Source organism: Halichoerus grypus, chromosome 11 (genome assembly GCF_964656455.1).
Source record: "Halichoerus grypus chromosome 11, mHalGry1.hap1.1, whole genome shotgun sequence".
NCBI classification, from domain to species: domain Eukaryota; kingdom Metazoa; phylum Chordata; class Mammalia; order Carnivora; family Phocidae; genus Halichoerus; species Halichoerus grypus.
In genome coordinates, this window is record NC_135722.1 from 91,525,728 (window position 1) to 91,552,779 (window position 27,052).

At 39.8% G+C, this 27,052-nt stretch overlaps 1 protein-coding gene across 8 annotated transcripts in view; it reads right to left on the minus strand.

The window, feature by feature from the left end:
- CCDC15 (coiled-coil domain containing 15) overlaps positions 1-27,052 on the minus strand; it is a 76,902-nt gene that overhangs the window by 10,875 nt on the left and 38,975 nt on the right. Inside the window, exon 15 of one of the 8 annotated variants that reach the window (XM_036123306.2) lies at positions 11,903-12,205. The exons of the other annotated variants lie outside the window; for them this stretch is intronic. Within the exon in view, the coding sequence (XP_035979199.1) occupies positions 12,193-12,205 (13 nt within the window). The 3' untranslated portion in view covers positions 11,903-12,192. Of the gene's footprint in view, positions 1-11,902; positions 12,206-27,052 lie in introns of those variants that run through there. 8 annotated transcript variants of the gene reach the window in all.

Sequence of the window (27,052 nt, forward strand, 5' to 3'; positions counted from 1 at the left end):
TGTTTGCTCTACCTTACTATGTGCCTGGAACACACTGCTCCCCAGGGGGCCTGCCACGAGATGGACACCTGAGTTCTCCCCCAGATCTTCAGGAGAGCTCAGAGATTAACCCATCCCATTTCTTCTTACTATACAAATGATCACCTGGGGGACCCTATAAAAAGTTATCAGTCCCCTGCCTCACCCAGACCATTGAATAAGGATCTGAGGGCGGGCCCCTGCTTAGGTACAGTTTAGAAAGTTCCCCAGGTGGATTCAAATGTGCATTCAAAGCTGAAATCATTTAACCCATCATCATTTAGAGCTCTCAGCAGAGAGGCTCGGGTCCAGGCACTGGCCTAAACACTCTGGTAGTCAGCAGCACAGATGGAATTGGACCTCAAAGTTCGTGAACCCCAATCCCTGAAAAGTACCTAGAAGTGACTTATGGAATCTCTATGTCTCCCATCTATGGAAACTCTTGGATTTCCTCAATAAAAACCATCCCAGATCCCAAAATAGCAAGGGAGAGGCACTTCCACAGGGGGAGGGCAGTTGGACCACACACTGACTGACTTTCTGAGAGTCACCTACCCCTTGGCAATCTCAGTAATCACAGGCCCTACTATCAAGCTGTTATCAACTACAAGACCCCTAATTTAAACTTTAGCTTTGCTAAAACGGACAACTGATGGGAAGTAGCCACAGAAAGTCACATATAACATGAAAATCTGCTCCCGCTTCAGCTCACTTATCGTCGGAGAGGGATGCCTGTTGGTTGCCTCCCTGCCTAGGCCCACGTGGTTGAGGCCATTTCCCTTTCCAGCAGCCCAGGAAGTTCCATGAGGCCCATCGCAGTCTGTGAGTTCAGAGCCAAGGCGAAAGGCCAGGAATCAGACTAAGGTTCGTCTTCTATGTTCAAGCTTCCTTTCCTGCTGATATGAAAGGGCCACCCTCCCTCCAGCCCCACATCTCCTGCGGCTGTCTCCCTCACTGGTCCCCTCCCCCACTGTAGGAACTGCACTGAAAGCAAGTAGCAGAGGGGTGGTTTTGCTATCCTGCTTCATCTTTTCCTGGCTCGGAGACCCAAGAATTCAGTCACAACAGAAAGAATTGCTGGACCTATAGTCAGCAGGTCTGGATTCCGGTTGTGAGTGTTTGATTGACTTGCTGTAAGACCTTGGGTCTATCCCTTAATTCCTCTGAGCTTTTGGCACCTCAACTTAAAAATAGGGATCCAGAACCCCGCTCTGTCTGCCTCTCAGGGTTGTGACAAAGCTCAGTCTCCTTAATGTACATGAAGGATCTTTGTAAGCTGTAGAGATTGCTTGGGGGGGGGGGTGGGGCTTTATTATTAGGGAATTGAGGCTTGCAAAGGAGTACAAATAAAAGGATTGATTTTTCAGAGAAGCAGAATATTCTGTCCAAACCACTTTGGAGTTGAGAAATAGCTCCAAGGTATCCTTGCCTAGGTTTTGCCCAGCAAAACATTCCTGGTATTTATGGGCTCCCTAAGGGTGCACAATGGGGCTTACCGACGGAGGCCTCAGCATGGACCTTGTCCTCTCCTGGGTGGCAGAAGCTCAGAGTCAATGCCTCCATAAAGAAAGCTACACACTGTGTTGCTGCCAAGCAAATGTGATGATCTTCACTATGGTCATTCATTGTGCCTGGTACATGGAAGATGCCCATAAATATTTGTTGAGTGAATTGATTTCAATATAAGGTAATGCCCATGCTAATCCATACTCTCTTGAGATCTGCAACTTGTCAGGGTAGAAGTAATAGATATTACTGAGGATTAAATTAGTTGGAGGAAAAAAAGAAACTACCAAACAAATGTCTCCAACTATACAATACATATATATTCATTGTAGCTAAGTAGGTATTACAGGTATATATAATACATACCCAACAAAAAGAAGTAAGAACACAACTCCGTTTCATATAACTTTTCCAGTGACACTTATCAATATGTGTCCCAAACCATGTTGGGCATTGCTGTAGGCAGAGTATAGAAAGAAATCACCCCCAGTGTTACAACTGAGGTGAAAGACTGCTTGGTGATTGAGGGGAGAGGGGGTCAGGAAGGATTTGAGGAGGGGGTGACATGTGATGAGGCAGAGAAGGGCAACTAGGAGAACAAGCCAATCAGGAAATCACGTGACAAATGGAAACTCTAGAGCATATTATGATCAAGTCACAACAGCTACTGCTTATTGAGGAGCGGCTATGTGTGGGCACTGTGCTAAATGCTTTATATACAGTATATCATTTGCTTCTCCTGGTTAACTCCATGAAGTAGGTATTTTTATTCCCATTCTGCATATGAAAAAAAACTGGACTTCAGATGGTCACAAAGTAGGAAGCAGCAGGAACAGGATTCAGACACCGGTCTGACTCACACCCTCTCCCGCCCCTCAGTCCTTGCTCTCACGTCGTCCAGCATGAACGGAATTATTTGCTCAGGAGCGATAGGCATACTGGGAGAAAAGAGAGGATGAAGACAAATCATGTAATGTTTTGTTTATGCATTCTGAGATGACTTTATTGAACACAGGGGCTGGGGAGGGGAGCCACAGGAGGGGAAGGAGGGGGAAGAACAAGATTAGAATTGTGCACTGAGATCACTCCAGTGGCCATAGGGAGAGTGGTCTAGAGACCACTTAAGAGGTTGTGGCCACGATTCAGGCTTGGGGTATGAAAATCACAGCTTGCCATCAAGCTTTGCCACTTGAGAGCGTGGTCCCAGGAATGGCAGCCTCCTTGTCACCTTGAGCTTGTTAGAAATGCAGACTCTTGAGCCCCACCCAGACATACTGAATCAGAATCTGTATTCTAGCATGATGCCCAGCTCACGCTATTGCACACTGAAATCTGACCACACTGCCATTAAGGACAGACGCTCTGCCTGGCGGGGACAGGAGGGGGACACAGACATTCCTCCTAGAGGTGCACAGCTTTGAATGGCAGATGCCTCTGAGAATCTGAGGAGAGCCAAGGACCTTGCCCCAGAAAAAAGTGTTGATGCATACCAACATCAGCCTACCACTTTAAGGGCTTCACAGAGCCCTGACGACCATGAACCACTGCTGGGTCTGTAAGAAATCCCTGAATCTTAATTCACTAATAACTTAGTTGGGGAGGAGTGGTATGGAGTTTATAGTTTAAAAAAAAAAAAATCAAGTCTGAAGCCATAGACTGTCATTTTAGAGAACTCTTCAGAGCCTGGACCAGGCTTTGGTCACTGCAGCCAGGGCCAAGACTCTGTTCCCATTTCCCCCTCCCCTCCTGCACTGTTCTCCAAATCCCCTGATGATTGGAGCAGACCCCCTGGCACTACAATACAAGGCCCACCCTGGCCTCCTTGAGCTGGACCTGACCTGCCTGCCTTTCTTTGGTCCCAGAAAAGTCAAAATTAGCCTCACTTTTATTCCTTTTCTTCAGTGCCTCTACCTTGTATCTCAGGAAAGGATTATTGTGCTCTGGGGACTCTCTCTCGTGGGATGTGGGGAAGGTGATGAGTGAAAAGGAAAATGGTCTTTGACAAACTGGTTCAACCCAGACTATCACATGACTTTCCAGTAACTGCCCACCACTGCTTCAGGAAGGCTCCTGTTTCAGCTCCCAAATATTAGCCCAATAGGAGGCCAAGGAAGGATGGGGAGTGGTCAGAGGTTTGAAAGCATGACCACACGAGCAAAGGACTTCTTTTGGTAGCCTTCTGACATTGTATTAGAAATGGTGATACCCCAGAGGCTCTTGTCCCATGACTTGAGTTCTTTGGGGGTCAGGAGACATGTTAGGGTCACTGCCAGGATACAGAGAAGTGGGAGCGACTCCCAAGGTGCGGGCTCTGGAGGCAGCAGCATTTGAGATTGGTTTGATTCCACAATTACCTACTTCCTGGCTGGATAGGCTTTCCTTGCTGACTGTTCTGGGACCAGATGGAAATATTCTTTCACCTCTCACCATGAGCACTGCTAGAAAAACAAAACCATGCACAATGAGCCAGGGGAGCAAATGTGATGTGAACTGTCAGAGCTAAAGGTTTCACAGAAAGAACTCAAGGTGTAATCAGGCATTTGCCTTATACAACTTCTCAAAAATTCCAGAGAGAGCTCCCACTGACCTCATTCAGGCTTGCTCAGCCTGACATCCCTGGACATTTGGGAAATGAAACCGGTGGTGACAGCAGCAGGTGAGAATGCTCTCCTGATGGGGAGGACGTTTTTCCCTGTGCTCACGTGGTCATCCATCTGATATACCCGCAGGTGGAGGGCGGTCCAGTGACAGAAAAGAGCCATGAGGTGATCAGAGCCCCAGCCTTTCCCTGCTGACCACTGGTAGCAGCTGTCTCCCCAGCCTGAATTCCCATGGGTTCACCTCCCTCCCAGGGAGACTTCTGATATTGGGATTCCTATTTGGACATACATTTTGTCCCATCTGAAAATATGCCCTGATAGCCGCACACGGAATATATTATTTGACAAGAGACTTGAGATTTAAATTTTGAGAGCCACACTATGTTTCCACCTTATGATGACAACTACTACCTAAGATACCTCCCTTGCCTTGCACAACTCCCTGCTTATGCCGACTATATGGGCAGCCTTCCACCCATTTTGTCCATACCCTCCCCACGGGTCCCTTCCCCTGGCATCTCACTAGGATTTAGGATTCCTCCCCACTCCTCCGCTCCCAGACCTACTGAATCAGCGAGACTTGAGAATCTGTATGATAAGCAGACCGCCTGGGCTGCAGCTCACAGCCTCCCAACTCGTATAGGTGAGTCTTAATAACCATTACAACTCAGTCTTCTTTATTTAGTGATTCTCTACCTTGGCTGGATATCAGAATCATGGATGGGGTTTAAAAAAATTAACACGTAGTATGGATTCCAAGCAGAGATTAGATGTGTGGGTTTCACCTCCTTCTTTAAGAAGCAAAAAAGTGCCTTAAATCCCCAGCAATGGTTCCACCAGAAGAGTATGTGTTAGCACCCAGTAATCTCTTGGAGAATAGCCCTAATGAGGGTCAATCACTTGGCACCATAGTGGACAGGCAGCCTTCTGAACAAAGAGGGTGTGGGGACCCCAGGACTTATCCTGGTAATTTCCTTTAAAAGACTAACCTCAGGTGCCTGGGTGGCCCTGCATCGGGCTCCCTGCTCCTTAGGAAGCCTGCTTCTCCCTCTCTCACTCCCCCCTGCTTGTGTTCCCTCTCTCGCTGTCTCTCTCTCTCTGTCAAATAAATAAAAAAAAAATCTTTAAAAAAAATAAATAAATAAAAGACTAACCTCACTGGGAATAGGGAGGTACTTAGAGGCTTTATGTTCCAAGATGGAATGAATGAATAAGCGCAAGACACTGAGATCATTGGTGGGCAAATAACATCAGAGAAATATTAGGTGAACTGCTAAATCAGGAGACCAAGTCAGGGTACCCTTGGCTACGGTTAGCAAAAGGGGAGGTGATGGTCCTTTCTGGAAGGGCCACAGCTGGGCCTGAAAGGCCACTAGGAGCAGCTGGTAAGCACTAGCTGATGAAAGGGAAGCACCAGAGTCCAACAGTGACACCGTAAGGCAGTTAGAGGTCACAGCAGAAGTAATGGTAACAGCTAATATTTCTCTGATGTTATTTGCCCACCAATGATCTCAGTGTCTTGCGCTTATTCATTTAGTAACATTTCATAACAGTTTTATGAGGGAGTCACAACCACCCCTATTGTACAGAGAAGGAAAGTGAGCCACGGAGGTTATAGGGAGAGTAGCTGCCAGGCTGTGAGCCAGAGCCCACACCGCTAACCACTAGGCTGGCCTTGCTGTCCCTATAATGACAGCCATCATTTACTGAGCCCGTACTACATGCTCTTATGTTCTCCGTGCTCTTTTAGTCCTCACCACTATCCTATGAGGTGGGGACTATTTTAATTCCCATTTCACAGATGAGGAAATTGAGGCCCAGGGAAAATATGTAACGGACTACTCATTATCCAGTCTCTCTCCTCTGGGAAAAAGGCTGGGCTAATCCCACCCACAGCAGTTCCTTCACTTTTTAGAACTTCTAAGCCTTTAGGCTTCTCAGAAAACTGAAGCTAGATGAGAATCTTTACTAGATGATACTGAGCTTCCTTCAATAAAATATATGTAGTCTTTAGTGAGGAATTGGAAAAACAAAGATGATGTGACAATATTTCTACTTCCAAATTTGTAAAAGCAGATCATATCAATTTCTGTGGTCCTGCTCCAGACTTACTAAATCAGAATACATAAAAGATGAGGCCAGGAAACTTGAATTAAAACAAAACCAAAAACAAACCACAAGAGATTCTGGTACACAGCCAGGGTGGAGAATTACTGCCTTTATTTCATAGTAATATTTCATAGCCCCCAATGAGCAGGCAGCAGTATTTCCCAAAACAGTCTGTAGCTTTCAAATCTTTTTGCTTTGAAAGAAGCTGCATGTGGGAGCTGCCCAGAGGAGAGGAGCTAGTTAAGGATGGGGGCAGAGAAGCAAAGCCCACAGGGCTCAACACTCACATCCACGTGCTCTCTGTTCATGCCTTCCCCTGGCCTTTTCTACTTGGAAAATCATCATGTTTTTCAAAGACAGGCCCAGATGTCTTCTTCCTGGTGAACACTTCTATCTAGCCTCCCGGCCTCCAGCCTTGTCCTGCCAAAGGACTGTCACCCCGTGAGCCCACGGTACAAACCTCCCTTAGAGCACTGCTCACCTCATCCCTTCTCTGTGCTCTCCCTGCACCGGGCAAGACACACTTGCAGGACTGGCAATAATTTACATGCTCCCCCTGGCCCAGCAGATGTCTGGGACATAGCAGCCTAGCAGAAAGTGCTAGTGGAATGAATATAAGGGAAAGAAGAGAATAGCAAAGATATAGGGATAGGGAAGACAAAAAGGGCCAAAGTGGTAACCATGGATGGAAGATGGCTAGTGAAATCTGATTTAGTGCTGACCCCTTGAGCACATGTGATCCTTACTCTGAACCATGGGACAGCCAGTCCAGGCACTCACTTGGTCACCCTGGAACTGTGGGCAGAGTACTGAGAATGAGGTGAGAACATTTATGATTTCACCAAGAATCCATCCTCCCTCCCTCTCTCCCTCCCTCCCTCCCTTCCTTCCTTCCTTCCAAGATTTACTTATTTATTTTAGTGAGGAGGGGGAGAATGTGCAGGCAGGGGGGAGGGGCAGCAGAAGATGGAGAGAGAGAATCTCAAGCAGACTCCCCGCTGAGCGTGGAGCCCAATGTGAGGCTAGATCTCATGACCCTGAGATCATGACCTGAGCCAAAATCAAGGGTCAGATGCTTAACTGACTGAGCCATCCAGGCACCCCATCATTTCTTATTTCTGTTGATACTTAAAATAACCTTGTGAGAGACACAGGGTAGATGTTAATAATCTCACTTTATAGCTGAGAAAACTAAGGCTCAGAAAGCTGATAAACATGTCCAAGGTCACAGGGCTAGTAAGCAGAGGATGGGTTAATTCAAATTCATTGTTAGATAAAAGTGACTCATACTATTAAGGTTGGAAGAGCCCTAGCATATAGTCTGATCCAACTCTCTGGCCAATGGTGGTGCATCTTCTCCAAAACCTCTTCCAGGAGGGGTGATGGAGCCATGCTAGAATAACTCTAGTACAGGGGAGCCCCGTGCAACCACTGCAGCTTGGACGGGGCCACCTGGAAGCTCTCCCTTGCACTGAGGTAAACTCTTTGTGGCGCATACCCACTAACTCAGTGCTCTCCTCCTGAAGACCAATCAAAGGCATGTCCACTCTGCCAGTTCTACTCTACTGCCCCCGAGACGCCACAGCTGACCCGATGGACTGAGTGGAGGTCCCGATTCTCTTCCCTCTGGCACTCTGGCAGACAGCCGCCAGTATTTGCTCAGCTAGGATCCCGACACTGTGGCCACTGGTGGGGAGTCACCACTGGCCTAGGGGGATCTATTTCCCTGGTGAAGGCATATATCAAAAGGGCATCATCCTCTGCCACTGTCTGTTCAGGAGAAAATGAGCATCTCAAAGTATCTCAATCCTGCTTCCTCGGAGGATCAAAGGGCTTTACTCCTACAACTTCATAATGAGAATATACTCAAGGCCTAAAAATGTATCTAGTTGAGTTGGACCTAAAAAGAGGGGAAAGCTGCAAAATGAATTGCTTCATGCCCAGAAAGTAATAACAGGTAATCTCACTGGCCTTTAGGAGTTAAAAAGGCCCTTCCATGGTTTGTTTTCAGTTTTTGCAGCCCATCAATAAGGCAGGTTGGAGGGAAGTCAACATTTTTTGTGTGAACAAGAATAATAGGCATCACCCTCACAGCTTGCGAGTGATAGGATCAGGACTCACCCCAGGGCTTCTGGGTCTGAGGTCAACGCCTTTGACCACACACGAGGCCAGAGAAAACCCCCTGCAGACCACTCAGGTGCTGGCAGTGACTGGCACTCACCTACTTCAGCTCAGGCCTGAGCGCCGGCTGCTCCCACTACAACTGGTACCGTACCTCTGAGCCTGGTGCTTTCTTTTGTACTAGCTTATCTCGGTAGGAAAAGGCGATTCAGGAGAAGGCCCTCCTTGCCATGGTGCTCCAGGTTTTCCAACTGTCCAGCTTTCTTAGCCCTGGTTCATCCCCTGGGTCTGACCACTACTCATATTCTTGGAGGCACCTTATCAGGGCTATTAACATATAGGACCTATTTTTTTTTTCTCAGTATCAGACAAACTGGAATCTATCCATCCTTTGTGGCCTGATATCCCACAATTAGCTGGCTTGGTCCAGCCCCACTGGGGGGCTGCTTGAAAAGTCCCTACTAATCCAGCTGCTTCCTTCACAAAACCCTAGGATTTTAGGGACCTCCTCTGGCAAGTGTGAGGGAGAGCCATCTCATGCTGGAGTTGACCGTGAAGGTCTTTAATCCTATACTTTCTCCCCCAATTTTTTACTCTGGAAAACTTCAAACCTACAGAAAAGTTGAAAGAATAATACAATGAACATGCATACTATTCACCTAGATTCACCAGCTGTTCTCATTTCATCACATTTGCTTTATCTCTTTCTCTCCATATACATATACTGTACATACATATATACAGTCGACCCTTGAACAACATGGGTCTGAACAGGTCCATTTATAGGTGGGTTTTTTTCGATAAATACACTACAGTACTGTAAATATATTTTCTCTTCCTTGTGATTTCCTTAATAACATTTTCTTTCCTCTAGCTTACTTTATTGTAAGAATATAGTATGTAATATATATAACATACAAAATATGTGCTAATCAACTATTTACGTCATCAGTAAGACCTCCAGTCAACAGTAGGCTGTTTGTAGCTAAATTTTGAGGGGGGGTCAAAAGTTATATGCAAATTATCAACTGTGCGGGGGTCAGTAACCCTAACCCCCATGTTGTTCAAGGGTCGACTGTACAGATGGCAGCCAAGTAAATGAAAAAATGCCCCACATCAAACCCTCCTACACTGTTGGTGGGAATGCAAGCTCGTGCAGCCACTCTGGAAAACAGTATGGAGGTTCCTCAAAAAGTTGAAAATAGAGCTACCATATGATCCAGCAATTGCACTCCTGGGTATTTACCCCAAAGATACAAAAGTAGGGACCCGAAAGGGTACGTGCACCCCGATGTTTATAGCAGCAATGTCCACAATAGCCAAACTGTGCAAAGAGCCAAGATGTCCATCAACAGATGAATGGATAAAGAAGATGTGGTATATATATACAATGGAATATTATGCAGCCATCAAAAGGAATGAGATCTTGCCATTTGCAACGACGTGGATGGAACTGGAGGGTATTATGCTGAGCGAAATAAGTCAAACAGAGAAAGACATGTATCATATGACCTCACTGATATGAGGAATTCTTAATCTCAGGAAACAAACTGAGGGTTGCTGGAGTGGGGGGTGGAGTGGGAGGGATGGGGTGACTGGGTGATGGACACTGGGGAGGGTATGTGTTCTGGTAAGCGCTGTGAATTGTGCAAGACTGTTGAATCTCAGATCTGTACCTCTGAAACAAATAATGCAATATATGTTAAGAAAGAAAAAAAGAAGAAGAAGAATGTAGCAGGAGGGGAAGAATGAAGGGGGAGAAATCGGAGGGGGAGAAGAACCATGAGAGACGATGGACTCTGAAAAACAAACTGAGGGTTCTAGAGGGGAGGGGGGTGGGAGGATGGGTTAGCCTGGTGATGGGTATTGAGGAGGGCACGTTCTGCATGGAGCACTGGGTGTTATGCACAAACAATGAATCATGGAACACTATATCTAAAACTAATGATGTAATGTATGGGGATTAACATAACAATAAAAAAAAAGCCCCACATCATATATCATCAAGAAAATGCAAAATAAAACAATGAGATACCACTGCACAGCTATTAGGATGGCCAAAATCTATAACACTGACAATACCAAATGTTGACAAGCATGTAGGGCAACAAGAACTCTCATTCATTGCTAGTAGGAATGCAAAATTGTACAGCCAGTTTACTAAACATACTCTTACCATATTATCCAGCAGTCACGCTACTTGGTGTTTACCCAAATGACTTCAAAACTTATATCCAAACAAAACCTGCACATGGGTGTTTATAGCAGTTTTATTCATAACTGCCAAATCTTGGAAGAAACCATGATGTCCTTCAGTAGATGAATGGATAAATAAACTGTGATATATCCAAACAACGGAATATTGTTCAGTGCTAAAAAGAAATCAGCTATCAAGCCATGAAAAGGCACAGAGGAACTTAAATGCATATTACTAATTGAAAGACACCAGTCTGAAAAGACTACATACTGCATAATTCCAACTACAGGTATCCTCAGCTTTTCAAAAGTTCACATTATACCACTTTGCTTTTATGAAAAAAAGTAAAAAGTGAAAACAGTGTTCAGCATTTGCTTTGCAGTGAGCTATTATGGAGGCAGCGGGCATGGCACCACCAAGCTCCTTCCCTGGGAACTACACTCAGGGATCTCGGCATCAGCCACCATAGCTTTGAAGGGTTAGCATCTGTGCTTCATCTGGATTTATTTTGTGCATCCATTAGCAAGATGTGTTCTAGGGTGTCAGAAAGGCATAGGATATATTATCTTTTGGGTCTGGGAACACTCAAAAATTGTTCTATATCAATTAATGGTAATTGCTTCATAGCTTTACACCATTTCAGCTTATGAAAGGTGTCAGAGGCATGCGTTACTTTTGGATAGTGGGGGAAACCTGTAAATGGCATTCTGAAAACAGCTAAAAGATGGAGACAGTGAAAAGATCAGTGGTTGCCAGAAGTTCATGGGGGAGGGGGAGGGTCAAAGGGATGAATGGGCAGAGCACACAGGACTTTTAGGGCAGTAAAACTATTCTGTATGGTGTTATAAAGATAAATACATGTCATTATACATTTGCCCAAACCCATAAATGTACAATACCAAGAATGAACCTAATGTAAACTGTGGACTTTAAGTGATAATGATGTGTCAATGTAGGTTCATCATTTGTAACAAATGTACCACAGTGGTGGGGTATGTTCGTAAGTTGAGTGGCTCTGAATATTGGGGGACAGGGAGTATATGAGAAATTGATGTACCTTCCTCTCAATTTCGCTATGAATCTAAAACTGCTCTATAAAAATAATTTTAAAAAATACACTGGATGGGATTACCAGCAAATTAGCTGTGAAAAGAACCAAATCTAAAAGCATAACAATAGAAATTATTTCAAATAAATCACAGGAAAAAAAAATCCAAAAAGGAGCAAACAATCCAATAAAAAATGCGTAAAGGTGTTGAACAGATATTTCTCCAAAATGATCTATAAATGCCATCAGGCATATTAAATGCTTGGGGTGGGGGGCGCCTGGGTGGCTCAGTCAGTTAAGCCTCTGACTCTTCATTTTGGCTCAGGTCATGATCTCAGGGGTGCTGAGATCAAGCCCCACATCAGGCTCCCTGCTCAGCGGGGAGTCTGCTTCCCCTCTCTCTCTCCCTCCGCCCCTCCCCCTGCTCGTTCTCTTTCTCTCTCTCTAATAAATAAATAAATCTTAAAAAAAAAAAAAAAAAAAGATGCTTGGGGCACCTGGGTGGCTCAGTCGGTTAAATGTCCAACTTTTGATTTCAGCTCAGGTCCTTCATCTCAGGGTCATGAGTTCAAGCCCCACATTGGGCTCCACACCTAGTGGAGCCTACTTAAAAAAAAAAAAGAAGATGATCAACATCAGTAATAATTAGGAAACCGCAAACCAAAACCTCAATGAAACATCACCTCACACCCATTAGGATGGCTATTATCAAAAAACCAAAATAAGTGTTGGCAAGGATGTGAGAAATTAGAACCCTTATGCACTGTTGGTGGGTTAGGGCACAAGTGCTATGGAAAACAGTATGGAGGTTCCTCAAACAATTAAAAATAGAACTACCATATGATCTAGGAATCCCACTTCTGGGTATATATCTAAAAGAACTGAAAGCAAGGTCTTGAAGAGATATTTGCACACCCATATTCACTGCAGCATTAATTCATAACAGCCAAGAGGTGGAAGCAACCCAAACATCCATCTACAGATAAATGGATAAATAAAATGTGGTATGTATATACAATGGAATATTAATAATATTCAGCCTTAAAAAGGACAGAAATACGGTAACATGTTATAATATGGATGAACCTTAAGAACATTACGCTAAGTCAAATAAACCAGTCACAGAAAGACAAATACCATATGATTACACTAATATGAGGATCTAAAGTAGTCAAATTCATAGAAAGGGAAATAGAATGGTCATTACCAGAGACTATGGGGTAAAGGGGAGTGGTTGTTTAACAGGTACAGAGTTTCATATTTGCAAGATGAAAAAGCTCTGGAGATCTGTTTCATGAAAATGTGAATATAACACATATTTATTAACATTACTAAACTATACACTTAAAAAAGTGTCATAAATAAATGAACAAATGAATGGGAAAAAATGAAATAAAGTTGGTTTTAGACATACAAAAGCTGAAAGAATTCATCCCCATAAACCAACAACTACAAAAAATGTTAAAGGTTGCAAAATAATATTTGAGGTTATATATATGACTATTCTTATTGTTTAAGTCTCTTTAAATAATAGACTTTTAACAAAAATAATAATGTATTTTGTACATAAAAGTAAAATGCATGACAACAATAGCATAAAGGTTGGGATAGGATAAATGGAAATAAACTATTGCAAGATTCTTATACTATGATTTTTATACTATATGGAAAGTAGTATACTGTCATTTGAAGGTAGACTGTGGAAAAGCTAGAGATGTATACTATAAACCCTAGAACAACCAATAATATAACAGAAAAAAAAGTTATAGCTAACATGCCAACAAAGGAGATCAAACTGAATTATAAAAACATAAAAGTAATTCAAAAGATGGCAGAAAAAGAAAAAAGGGGAACAAAAACCAAATGGCACAAATAGAAAACAAATAGCAATATGATATACTAATATCAGACCCTATCAATAATCACATTAAAGGTAAATGGTCTAAAACACCCCAATTAAAAGGCAGAAATTGTCAGATCTGACAAAAAGTCAAGACTCAATTATATGCTGCTGGCAAGAAATGCATTTTAAATACAAAGGAACAAAGTAGGTTAAAATAAAAGGATGGAACAAGATACACCATGCTAGCACTAATTAAAAGAAGACTGGGTGACTATATTAATATCAGACAATGTAGATTTCAGAGAAAAAATTCTCAGGGATAAAGAAGATCACTTCATAATTAAGGAGTCAATTAATTAAAGAGACATAACAACTCCAGGCATTTATACATCTAATAACGGAACTTCAAAATACATGAAGCAAAGGCTGATGGAACTATAAGGAGATAAGACAAATCCACAGTTACAGAGATTTCAATAGCCCTGTCTCAATTATTGATAGAATAAGTAGGCATAAAAGTGGCAAGGATATATATCTGACCAACATCATCACCCAACCTGACCTAATGGACATTTATAGAACACTCCACAACATTTATAGAATAGCAGAATACACATTTATAAAACAACAGAATACACATTCTTCTTTTGTGAAGTTATTAAACTTGAAACTTTTACCAAGATAAGCCAGATTCTGTGCCATAAAACAAGTATCAATAAATTTAAAAGGATTCAAGACATTCATAGCATACTATTCTCTATCACAATAAAATTAAATTAGAAATCAATAACAGAAAGATACTATGAAAATCACCAAATATTTGGAAATTCAATAACACACTTCTAAATATCCCACGATCAAAGAAGAAACAAAGGAAACGTTAGCAGATATTTTGAACTGAATGGAAATGAATTCATTAGGTGCTGCCAGAATAGTAAATTTATACTACTAATTGTTTATATGAGAAAAGAAAGGCATGAAATCAATGACCTACTCTTCTACATTAAGCAACTAAAAAAAAAAGAGAGAGAGAGAGAGGAAAGTAAGCCTAAAGTAAGCAGAAGAAAATAAATAAAGATCGAAGCAGAAATCAATGAACTAGGGAACAGAAAAGTAAAAAGAAAAAAGAAAAAAAAAAAGAAAGAGAGAAAAAGGAAAAGAAAAAGCTAGGTATTTGAGAAGTTCAACAAAATTGATACATCTTGAGCGTATACCTGGATCACACACACAAACAAAGACAACACTATTTTTTTTTTTTTTTTTTTTGAGAGAGAGAGTGCATACACACTCCCCTGGGAGGGTTGGGGGTAGAGAGAGGATCCCAAGCAGATTCCACACCCAGCATGAAGCCCAACATGGGGCTCCATTTCACGAGCCTGAGATCATGACTGGAGCTGAAATCAAGAGTCTGATGCTCAACCGACTGAGCCACCAGGTGCCCTGAAGATACAAATTATTAAGATAAAAAATAAGAGAGGCAACATAACTACATATCCTATAGATATTGAATAATAGAATACTAAGAACAATGTTATGCCAAAATATTTGACAACTTAGATGAAATGACATATTCGTTAAAATACACAAACTACTAAAGCTTACTCAAGAAAAAAATAGATAACCTAAATAGCTCTGCATCTATTATCAACATTAAAAATGTTGTTAATAACCTTTCCACAATGAAACGTCTAGAACCAGATGGATTCACTGGCAAATTCTACCAAACATTTAAGATAGAAATAATACCAATTCTGGGGGTGCCTGGGTGGCTCAGCCGTTAAGTGTCTGCCTTCGGCTCAGGTCAGGATCCCAGGGCCCTGGGATCGAGCCCCGCATTGGGCTCCCTGCTCCGCGGGAAGCCTGCTTCTCCCTCTCCCACTCTCCCTGCTTGGGTTCCCTCTCTCACTGTGTTTCTATCTGTCAAATAAATAAATAAAATCTTTAAAAAAAAAAAAAAAGAAAGAAATTTAAAAAAAAAAGAAATAATACCAATTCTGTATAAACTCTTCCCAAAAAATTGGACAGAATACTTCCCAACCCATTTTATCAGTCTCTGAAACCAAAACCAATCAAAGATATTACAAGGAAAGTACAAGCCAAAATTCTAAACAAAACTTTAAGCAAATCTATTAAAAGAATTATACATTATTACCAAGTGGGGTGTACCCAAGGAACACAGGGTTGGTTTAACATTCAAATATCAAACAATGTTATTCCCATAACAACAAAGTAAAAAAGAAACGTGATTACCTCACTAGTGAAAAAAATTTTTTTGACAAAATCTAACATTCATTCCTAATAAAAATTCTCAACAAACTAGGAGGAGAAAAGAACCTTCTCAGTCTGATAAATGGCATCCATGAAAAAACTACAGCTAACATCATACTTAATGATGAATGACTAAATGCTTTCCTAAGATCCAGGACTGTCCACTCTGAGCACTTCTAGTCAACATTGTAAAGAAGGTTCCAGCCAGTATAATCAGGCAAGGAAGAGAAATAAAAGCCATCCTGATTTAAAGGAAGAAGTACAACTGTCTTGGAAGATGACATGATCACCATGTAAAAAAAATCCAATGAATTAATACTTATGAGCTTAATAAGGCTGCAGGGTACAAGATCCACAACCAAAAATCAATTGTGCATCTCTATACACAAGCAACAACAACAACAAAAATCAGAAACTGAAATAAAATAAATACCATTTATATAGCACCAAAAATATGAAATACTTATGGACAGATATGACAAAAGACATGAAAGACCTATACACTGAAAACTATAATTGAGAAAAATTAAAGACGAGCTAAATAAATGGAGCAATATATCTTTTTCATGGGTTGGAAAACTCAATTATCATTAACTATTTCTCCCCAGTTCTCCCCAAATTATATATGGATTCAACACAATCCCAATCAAAATCCAAGAAGGCTTGGGGCACCTGAGTGGCTCAGTCAGTAAAGCATCTGACTCTTGATTTCGGCTCAGGTCATGATCTCAGGGGTCATGAGATCCAGCCCCGAGTCAGGCACCGTGCTCAGTGGGGAGTCTGCTTGAGATTCTCTCTCTGCTCCTCCCAACTCTCTCTCTAAAATAAATAAATCAATCTTTAAAAAAAAAAAAAAATCCAAGAAGGCTTTTTGTATGAATTGACAAACTTATTTTTAAATTTATATGGAAATACAAAGGGCCTAGAACAGCCAAGACAGGTCTGAGGGAAAAAAAACTGGAGGGCTAACACTAAGATTTCAAGCATTATTATAAAACTACACTAATCAGAATAGCACGGTATTAGTATTTAGACAAAGAGATCAATGGAACAGAAGAGAAAGTCCAGAAATAAACCAACACATATATGGGCAACTCACTTTTTAAATACCCTAAGATACAACTTGAGTATCATAAAGTTTACCATCACCATAATATAATTTGAGAACATCTTCATCACTCCCAAAAGAAATCTTGTACTCAAAAGAAACTTTGTATTCATTAACAGTCGCTCTCCATACCCTCTTTCCCAGACCCAGTAGAGCCTCTATAGATTTGCCTATTCTAGACATTTCATATAAATGGTATCATACAATATGTGGCCTTTGTGACTGGCTTCTTTCACTTGGCATAATGTTTCCAAAGTCCATCCATGTTGTAGTATGTATCAGTGTTTCATTCCTTTTTATTGCTGATATTCCATGTATAGATACACCACATTTGATTTATCTGTTCATCAGTTCTTAGACACTTGGGATGCTTCCACTTCCTGGCTATTACAAATAACGCTACTATGAAAATGCATGTAAGTTTCTGAGTGGATACGTATTTTCAGTTCTCTTGGTTATATATCCAGGAGTGGAATTGCTGAGTCATATGGTTAATCTGTTTAACCTTTTGAGGAACTGTTAAACTATTTTCCAAAAACAACTGTGCCAGTTTACATTCCCCACCAACAATATACAGGAATTCCAATTCCTCCATATTCTCATCAACACTTGTTATTATTTGTTGTTTTTATAATAGTAAGGCTTGTGGGTGTGAGACGGTATCTTACTGTGGTTTTGATTTGCATTTCCCAATAACTCTTGATGTTGAGCATCTTTTCAAGTACTTACTAGCCATTTGTATATTTTCCTGGGAGAAATATCTATTTAAATCCTTTGTCCACTTTTTAATTGGGTTGCCTTTTTATTACTGATTTGTAAGAGTTCTTTATATATTTTGAATACAAGTCTCTTATTAGATATATGATTTGCAAATATTTTTTCCCATTCCGGAGTTGTTTTCCACTTTCTTGACTGTTTTTAATTTTAATGAAGTCCAGCCTATCAATTTTCTCTTTTGTTTGTTGCACAACTGATTTTTGACATATGCACAAAGGCAATGCAGTGGAGAAAGATTAGCCTTTTTTTTTTTAAAGATTTATTTATTTATTTAAAAGAGAGAGTGAGTGCGAGAGTGGGGGTAGGGGCAGAGGGAGAGAATATCCAAGCAGACTCCCACTAAGCGCAGAGCCCAATGCGGAGCTCGATCTTACAACCCATGAGATCAGGACATGAGCAGAAACCAAGAGTCGGATACTTAACCAATCAAGCCACCCAGGCACCCCGAAAGGATGGCTTTTTTGACAAATGGATATCCACATGCAAAAAAATAAACTTCATACCATATATAAAAATTAAGCTTTAACTGAATCACAGATCTAAATATAAAATCTTAAAGTGACAATCTTTCTAGAAGAAAACAAAAAAAATTTTTGTGACCTTGGGCTGTGCAATGATTTCTTAAATATAACACCAAAACCATAATCTATTAAAGAACAAATTGAAAATGCGTATTCATCAAAATTTGAAACTTCTGCTCTTTAAAAGACAGTGTTAAGATAAAAAGACAAACCACTGGGTGGGAGAAAATCTTTGCAAAGCATTTATCTGATAAAAGACTTATATCCAGATTATATTAAAGAAATCTTAAAACTCAATAATAAGACAACTCAAAAAAATTGGGTTTGAATAGATGTGTCACCAATAATGACATGGCAAATAAACACTTGAAAAGATGTTCAACATCTTCAGTCATATAGGAAATGCAAACTAAAACCACAATGAGATACCACGACATACCTATTCAAATGGCTAAAATAAAAAAGACTGACCATACCCAATACCAAATACTGGTGAAGCTGTAAGAACTTGAATCTCTTACACTGCTGGTGGTAAAATAAAATGGTACAACCACTTTGGAAAACAGTTTGACAGTTTCTGTAAAAAGTTAAACATACACTTACCATATGATCCAACCATTCCACTCCTAGGTATACTACCAAGAGAAAAGGTATCATATTTCCAAAGATTTATGCATGAATGTTCATTGCAGCTTTTTTTCTAACAGGCCCAAACTGGAAAGAACCCAAATGTCCATCAAGCTATGAATGGATAAAGTGTGGTATATCCATAAAATGGAATACTGTTCTACAACAAAAAGGAATGAACTCTTGATACTACAACACGGATGAATCTAAAAATAATTACGCTGAGTAAAAGGAGATGGGCAAAAGAGCACATGTTGTACTGAGGCAGTACAGGGAAAACAAGAGGAACTTAATTCCTATAAAGCCACTGGTCTACGGCAAGAGTTAAATTTCCATACACTTAAGGACAAATACCTCCTTCTCAGAAAGAACAAATGAGCAAATAACAACTGTTAGAGAGTAATGGTTATTTGAACAAAAACAAAACAAACAGTTTACATAGAAGTAACAATTCAAAGTCGATTTTTCAGGTACCCTAAACAATGCTGGCCATGGTAAAAGGCAGCCTACAACTATCTTGTGACCACTAACGAGTGATGACCAGAAGATAATGACCCAGGGACTGAAGGACACTTTCCCAGTCCTAGCCCCTCATCCCTTGGAAAAGTGCCTTTAAAAACCATGCACAGTACTCCTTCAGGGGCAACATTCCTCTTTCTTATCAGCTACCTTGTATCCAAGCTATCTCCAATTAACTCTGCCTGTTTTCTTTCTCTCCATCGCTTCCCGGCCTTTTGGCTAAGATCAAGTGTTTTCTTTCGCTCCAATTCAGAGTTCATTTCTATGACATTGAGACTCAAGAACCTGATCCTGGGAGTCTGGTAACAGCATGATTCCAGAAAATGCAAGCTAATCTATAGTGACAGAAAGCAAACGAGTGGTTACCTAGGGAGATGGAGACAGGGAGGGAGAAAAAAGTGGGGCTACCAAGGGCATTAGTAAACTTTTGGGGATGATAGATATGTTCACTATCTTGACTATGGTAGTGGTTTCATTTATATATATATATATATATATATATATATATATATATATATGTCAAAACATCAAAGTTTACACTTTAAATATGTGCAGTTTAGTGAACATTAATTGTATTTATTTAAAAAAAAAAAAACTCACCTATAAGTAGAGAGGAAATAAGTAGCTCATGGAGAAAAATATCAGAAAACCTAAGTAGTGAGTGTTTGTTAAAATATATGACTGATTCAAGACTAAAACTTATAAATACATGCTGATAATGTCAGTTGTTAAAAATTACTTTGAAACAAAAGAGCTATTGTTTTCTGAACAGTAGTATGAGGCCAAGTCACACTCATACCTCTTCAATAAAGCATGGACTGCTGAAAATTCTGGGCTTCAATCCATTTGTGGCAAGCTATTTACTCTAGGGGAATTATGGCCTTCAAGTTAGATTAACACAGGTATATATTAAAAACCTGGAAACCATCCTACAAGGGCTGAAAGATCAGGCACTGGAAAAGTACAAGAGACTCAGTAGTTGTATTGTATACGGAATTCAAGTCCATCCAGATTCTGACAGGTAATCATGGCCATCTCTAGCAGAGTGACAAGGCTACTTTAAACAAGGATTTTCTTACAAGTAAGTGTTCTCCCACACTTGTGATTCTTTGCTGAGCTCCAACTGTAAAAGTCTAAATTGAATATTCCTTAAAGGGTATAAAACATAACCATATCTTTTATAGTACGATTCAAACTCAAGTGCAATATAGTCATAATAGGGTTAGAGGTAAGAAGTCTCAATATTGCAACGTGGGCAGAGAGAGATGTTTTCATGTGAAGATGAAGATTTAAAGGCATGTAAGGCAGTGTAGCAGGAATATGAGAAAGGTAATGTGTGGAAGGCCAAAACAGGCACATAGTCATTCACAACTGACTTTAAAATATATGTCAACTTGCTCTCTTAAAATATAATGCGTGAAATATGGAAGAGAATGACAGGACAAGATTAAGAGTACAAAAGCTAAAAGATGAGCCTAAGATCATGAAGGTGCTCCTGGCTAGGGATCTACATAAGAGATCTTATTCCAAAGACAGCCAGTAAAGAAAAGTGGTATTTTGAGGAAATTTATATTTGCTTAGTTCAATAAGTCCTTAAGTTGTGAAAAAGGCAAGTGGTAAAAGATTTTTCTGAAGGTAATGAATCAAATTGAGGTTTTCAATGGTGAAATTAAAAGAGCCAAGTGAATGACAATGGAAAAGCTTAGTTACTGGTTAATTCTCTATACCAGTCATTCTCTAAACCAGTAAACTAAGAACTAAGGAAACACGTCAGCACTGTTTTGCAAATGTTGACACCGCAGATCCTGGTAATAGAACAGCTACTAGAAATGATGGACTCAGCCCCTCCCCCTCCTCCCTAGCTACTCCTTACGTCAAACATCTTGTAAGAGTTGTCTAGACTTTCTGTCTCTATTTCCTGATCTCCTCACCTTCTCCAATGTGGCTTTGAGGCCCATCAATCACTTCATCAAAACAACTCTCTCCAAAGTCAATGGTGGCCTACAAGGTCATTTAATCCATCTAGCACATACATTCTCAATGGGGGCAATATTGTACCCAAGGTAGCAAAAATTGATTTGAGAGAGCAAAATATATTAGATATTAAAAATAGTCTGTGGCCCTCCAAAAGTCATAGTACATAAGCGGAAATACAAGATATCTAGGCATTCTCCACTTCTTGCGCTGTAACTTCTCCCCAGGTGACTTCAGGTATGCCATCAGCTTCAGCTACCACCCAACAGCTGTACCTCCTCAAGCTACAGCTCCATCAGACAGGTCCTCTGAGATTCAAATCTGTTGAACTACCTGCCAATTTGACATCTCCATTTGATTGTCTCAAAGGTATTTTTCTGGGAAAAGAACCCATAGGTTTGGTCAGATTCTCAGGTTAAGAACTACTGCCATAGAGTAGTTTCAGAAAGGATCATAAAATCAAAAATGACAAAGTTAACTTACAAAATTGGTATAAACAATTATTCTGTAGACAAGCTCTTATTCTTCTCTGATACCTTCAAGGCCTCTTGTGTAAATATAAGTTTCAGTTGATACACAATAGAAACTAAACTAGGTCAGAAATCAACATGTCAATGTATTGGTTTTTTCCAGAGCACTGAAGCGAATACAGCTATAGCGGTTATGCCAAAAGGTGTTCTGAAACTAGTGTCAGACCCTCAGTAAAAGAGAGGAAGAATAGAAAACATTGCAATTTGGTTGGTAAACTTGTTATGCTGTGTGTTGGCACAACTAAACAAGTATAGGTCAACATTTACACCCTGGAAAGAATCCTGAAGATAAATCAATATCACAGGCAAACTGTATTAAAAAATAGTCATATAATTGCAACAACTCAAAAACTCTTGTCACTCAGTCATCCTCCATATGATAAGGCCACATCACTAATCCTTTACAAAGCTAAAACTAAAATACAGACCTAAAACTAAAAATGAGGCCTATCTTTTTGGCTCTATGGTTTCTGTCTTCCCGAGCCAGAAATTTGCCAACACCAATACTTTTTTTCTTTTTTTTAAAGATTTTATTTATTTGACAGAGAGAGACATAGCAAGAGAGGGAACACAAGCAGAGGGACTGGTAGAGGGAGAAGCAGGATTTCCAAGGAGCAGGGAGCCCGATGCGGGGCTCGATCCCAGGACCCTGGGATCATGACCTGAGCCGAAGGCAGATGCTTAACGACTGAGCCACCCAGGCGCCCCCAACACCAATACTTTCAAATAAAAGGAATTCTGCTTGTAAGATTAAAAACCAGGTTTATTTCAGGGGTTAAAGAGGTGCCCTGTTAGATCTCAAAGACGTGAAAGAAATATTCCTCTTTGGCACAACAGGATTAAGGTCTAATCTACCAAGTCTAAATCACTGCTTGCTGATCCTGTTTTTCTGTTCAACCTGTCTGCTCACTTCATGATTCTGCTAAGTATTCTTCCTTAGTGATTTTTGAAATCATTATTAAAAATAACATAATACTTCCTACTGGGTTCTCTAGTTGGATTTCCTTTAAGCACCTTAAACCCAACTAAACTTATCCTCTCCACATCTACCTCTTCCCAGGCAAATCTGTTTTAGATTTTATCTGGTGGCCTAAGCCATAAACCTGGGACTTAACCCTGAATTCTCTACTGACAAAATCTTATCGACTCTCTGTCTTACGCTCTTAAAATTGCCTCCTTGGCCCTGGCTTATGTGAAAGGTGGCGTTACAGGCTTCAAAGAGGTTAGGTGATGGAATCCAATAAATCTGGGATTGAATTCCAGTTCTGCCATCGCTAAGTGTGATCTTAATCTTGGGCAAATTACTCAACCTCTCTAGGGCTCATTTTTCTACAGAATAATAAAATTTACCTCATTAGGTTATTGAAGTGAGTAAAAATGAGCTAATGCCTCTAAAACACTCGACACTGGGCTAGTACATTATAAACACTCAGAGAACGGCAGCTACCACTATCCTGCAGAATTGTGTATCAATTAAATGAGACAGTATTTGACACACAGGAAGGACTTTATATAATAATTTTTTTAAAAAACCATTTCACCTCTCATCTTCTAAGTATATTACTTCAATAATCTCCTAACATCTAGTCTTAGTCACCTCATCTACTCCCCACAGTGCCCTAAGTGGCTCCTGTTTTCAGGATAGAATCCAAATCCCTTCTCATGACATACAAAGCTGTTTATGATCTTGTCTTTCTTTATTTCTTAAGACTCGCCTCTTGCCATTCTTCTACCTCTAATCATATCCAACTCAGAAGTGTCATATTCTCTCAAGGCACTGCTTTCACAACATCATTCCTTTTACCTAAGATTCCCATCTACTCTTTTCTCCAACCCAGTTACAATTTTGTCTCATAGTACTGCTTCTGATCCTTTAAAACTCAGCCCAGGAAGCCTTCTGCTACAACCATACCCCCAACTCTGAGTTGAAAACACAGTCTCTGTACCCCCATATATTCTTGCAATTTTTTCTTCTAATGGTATTAAAAGAAATATTTTATTTTACTTGAGATTTTTATACTTAAGTTGATAAGAGAAATTAGTCTGTAACACTATGTTCTTGTAACGTCTTTATCAGGTTGGCAGTAAGGTACTAGACTAGTACTAGTCTCTATAATTACTTGGGGACTATTCCCTGTTTTCCATTCTCTGGAATAATGTAAACCTTGACGTTATTTTTTCCTTAAATACTTGGCAACTAACATTTATTGGCATCCACTGTGCCAGATTACACACATTTACAGGTTACCTCATTTAATCCTCACAGCAACTTTATGAAGTATATGCCACTATTATCCCTATCCTTACAGAGAAGAAACTGAGGCTTACTGAGGTAACTTTCCCAAAGTCACACAACTGGTAGGTAGCAGAGATGAGATTTGAACACATATCTCTGCATGTTCTTAACCACATGATATGTTGTCTTGTAATACTGAGAATATGGTATTATAATTATCTACTCATTTATCTGCTTCCCCATTCATGAGTGAAATCTATCTAGTAAGATCTTTGAAGAGTAGGATGTCTTTCATTTTTTGCACCCCCTAAGTCTAGCTATCATGTATAACAATTAATAGATACTCAATAAATTGCTGCTAAATGAATGAATGAAAACATGTAATTTGATTCTTATAACAACTGAGGTAAAGCAGTTATTATCAATTCCTGTTTAGAAAGCAGATGTATGTTCATTTTAGAATGCTGCTAAAGTGGTTTTGTCTTTAAGTTAAATCATAACCATGCAAAACAGGCATATATGATTTAGTTTCTTCAACAAGGAAAAAGCAAAAAAAATAATTTTTAATTATTTGCAAATGACTGACAACAGATTTAATTTTCTGATACCATCTGTGAGACGGAGACCTTCATACTTTTTCTGGGGTCAAGAGTATAAGTCAAAGAAGAAAAAGATTATCCAGTGAGAAAATGGCAATAAAACAAAAGCCTTAAGCAGAAAAGCTTTCAAAGAAGGTCAGCATATAGCTAGAGAAGACTTCCCCACTGTCTATGCCACGTGGTAGGCATGTCATAAGAAGATTTAGGTTAGACATAAAACACCCACAGCAGGGATGTCTTGGCTTCAGTTATATGAACTGAACTAAATTTCTGTTCTTTTGCTTGATGAGTTGGTAAAACACTTATATATGGGTACTACAGAACTGAAAGAATTTTTGATGCAGATCAGATCATAATTATGGCTAAACAACTAGGTTACAGTAAGACAAATCTGGCCTAAATATAAGAATGAACTTCCTGAGAGCCAATGTCCTTAGATTCTGAAATTGTTATCCAGGGAGATTATGTAATTATAGTCCTAATGAACATTAAGAATAGAGAAGATCCTTGAAATATTTAAATAGAATCTTGCCTAAAGTTACCCTAGACAACTTCATGAAGATTTTTCCAAGCCTCTTCTACCCCAATCCAAAACACATATACTTTTTCATTGCAGCTCTTTTTGTCATTTTTAAGACAACAGTATTATATCTCAAGGGCAGAAAAAGCACGTGAGAATAAAAACATACTAAAGAAACTTAAACACCTCAAAGGAAACCATTCTCACTAGTGGACTGCCACATAAAATTTTCAGGAGTCCTTGTACTCTCTACTACAAAATAAACAGGATATTCACCAGCAAGGGGCCCCTACAGATATTGCTTAGGCTCTCAAAGTCAATTACACTAATGATAAAATATTTGAAAAATTAAGAAACACACAAAGGACAGAAAAAAATTATTTCTAGTATCCAAAGATAATTTTTAAACATCTTGGAATATTTTATTTTAGTTATTTTTTTTTCATCATTATTGATGTTGCAAAAAGCTTTGTTTCCATTGGGTCCATGGCTTGGGAAAAGTTCAGGGGTGTTTAAGAAGCTGTCCTGGGGCAGGAAGCAGAGGCTTAGGCAGAAGTTCCAAGGGCAAGGGAATGCAAGAGTGCCCCTCAAAGGTCATTGGGCTACTATTTTACTTGGAATTTTACATTTCTGTTCATGAGAGAAATCAGTCTGTAATGCTGCTTTCTTGTAATGTCCTTGTCAGACAGGTATTAAGATTATGCTGGCCTCTACAATTATTTGGGAAGAATTCCCTGTTTTCCATTCTCTAGAATAGTTTATGTAAAATTTGGTATTGTTTTTTTCCCTTAAATATTTGGCAAGGATCCCCCAGTGAAGACATCTGAGCCTGGACCTGACCATAAATTTTTCTTTTTGGTAAGATTTTTAATAACTGATTTACTTTTGGGGCAGTTGGTGGCTCAGTCGGTTGAGCATCCGACTCTTGATTTGGGCCCAGCTCATGATCTCAGGGTCGTTGGATTGAGCCCTGCATTGGGCTCCATGCTCAGCACGGAGTCTGCTTGGGATTTTCTCTCCCTCTCCTCTGTCCTTCCCCCGCATGCATACCCTCTCTCTCTCTCTCTCAAATAAATAAATAAAATCTTTAAAAAAAAAAAAACTGATCTTTAATATGAGATGAGTCAGATTTCTATTTCTTCTTGCATCCACATTTGGCTTTTTGTTTTAAAGGAGTTTGTCTATTTCATCAAAATGATCAAATTTTTTTAGCATGGAATTGTTCATGTGTCCTCTTATTATCATTTAATGTCTCTAGGCTCTGTAGTAATGACTCCTTTTTCATTCCTAATATTGGTTTTCTCTCTTTTCTTTTTCACTGATTAAAGTGGTATATCCCTGGCAAAACTAAATTTTCAAAGGACCAGTTTTTGGCTTTGTTGATTTTCTCCACTGTACTTTTGTATTCTATTTCACTGATTTCTGTTCTTTATGACTTCTTTCTTCTTTTTGATTTGCTATTTTTCCTAGCTTCTTAAAGATGGAAAGTTAAAACATTTTTAGCCTTTTTATTTTTTCTGATAATTGCAATTAAGGCTCTAACACTCCTTTCTAAGCACTGCTTTAGCTGCATCTGACAAGTTTTGATATGTTTTATCTTCATTATTATTCCTTTCAAAGCATTTCTTAATAATTTCCATTGCAATTTTATCTTTGAATCAGAACTCTTTTAAAAGGTACTGCTTAACACCATTATAATCAGAGAACACATTCTGAAAAATAACCCAGGATACGATCAATCTTGATAAATGTGCCACTGATACTTAAAAAAATATATTCTATCACTGTTCAATGTTTTTATAAATGTTTTCATTTTCCTTGAGGAAATATCTAGCAGTAAAAGGCCTGTGTCATAAGGTAGATGTATGTTTAACTATATAAAATACTAAAGTTTTCCAAAGTGGTTATGCTCTTTTCTACTTTCACTACCA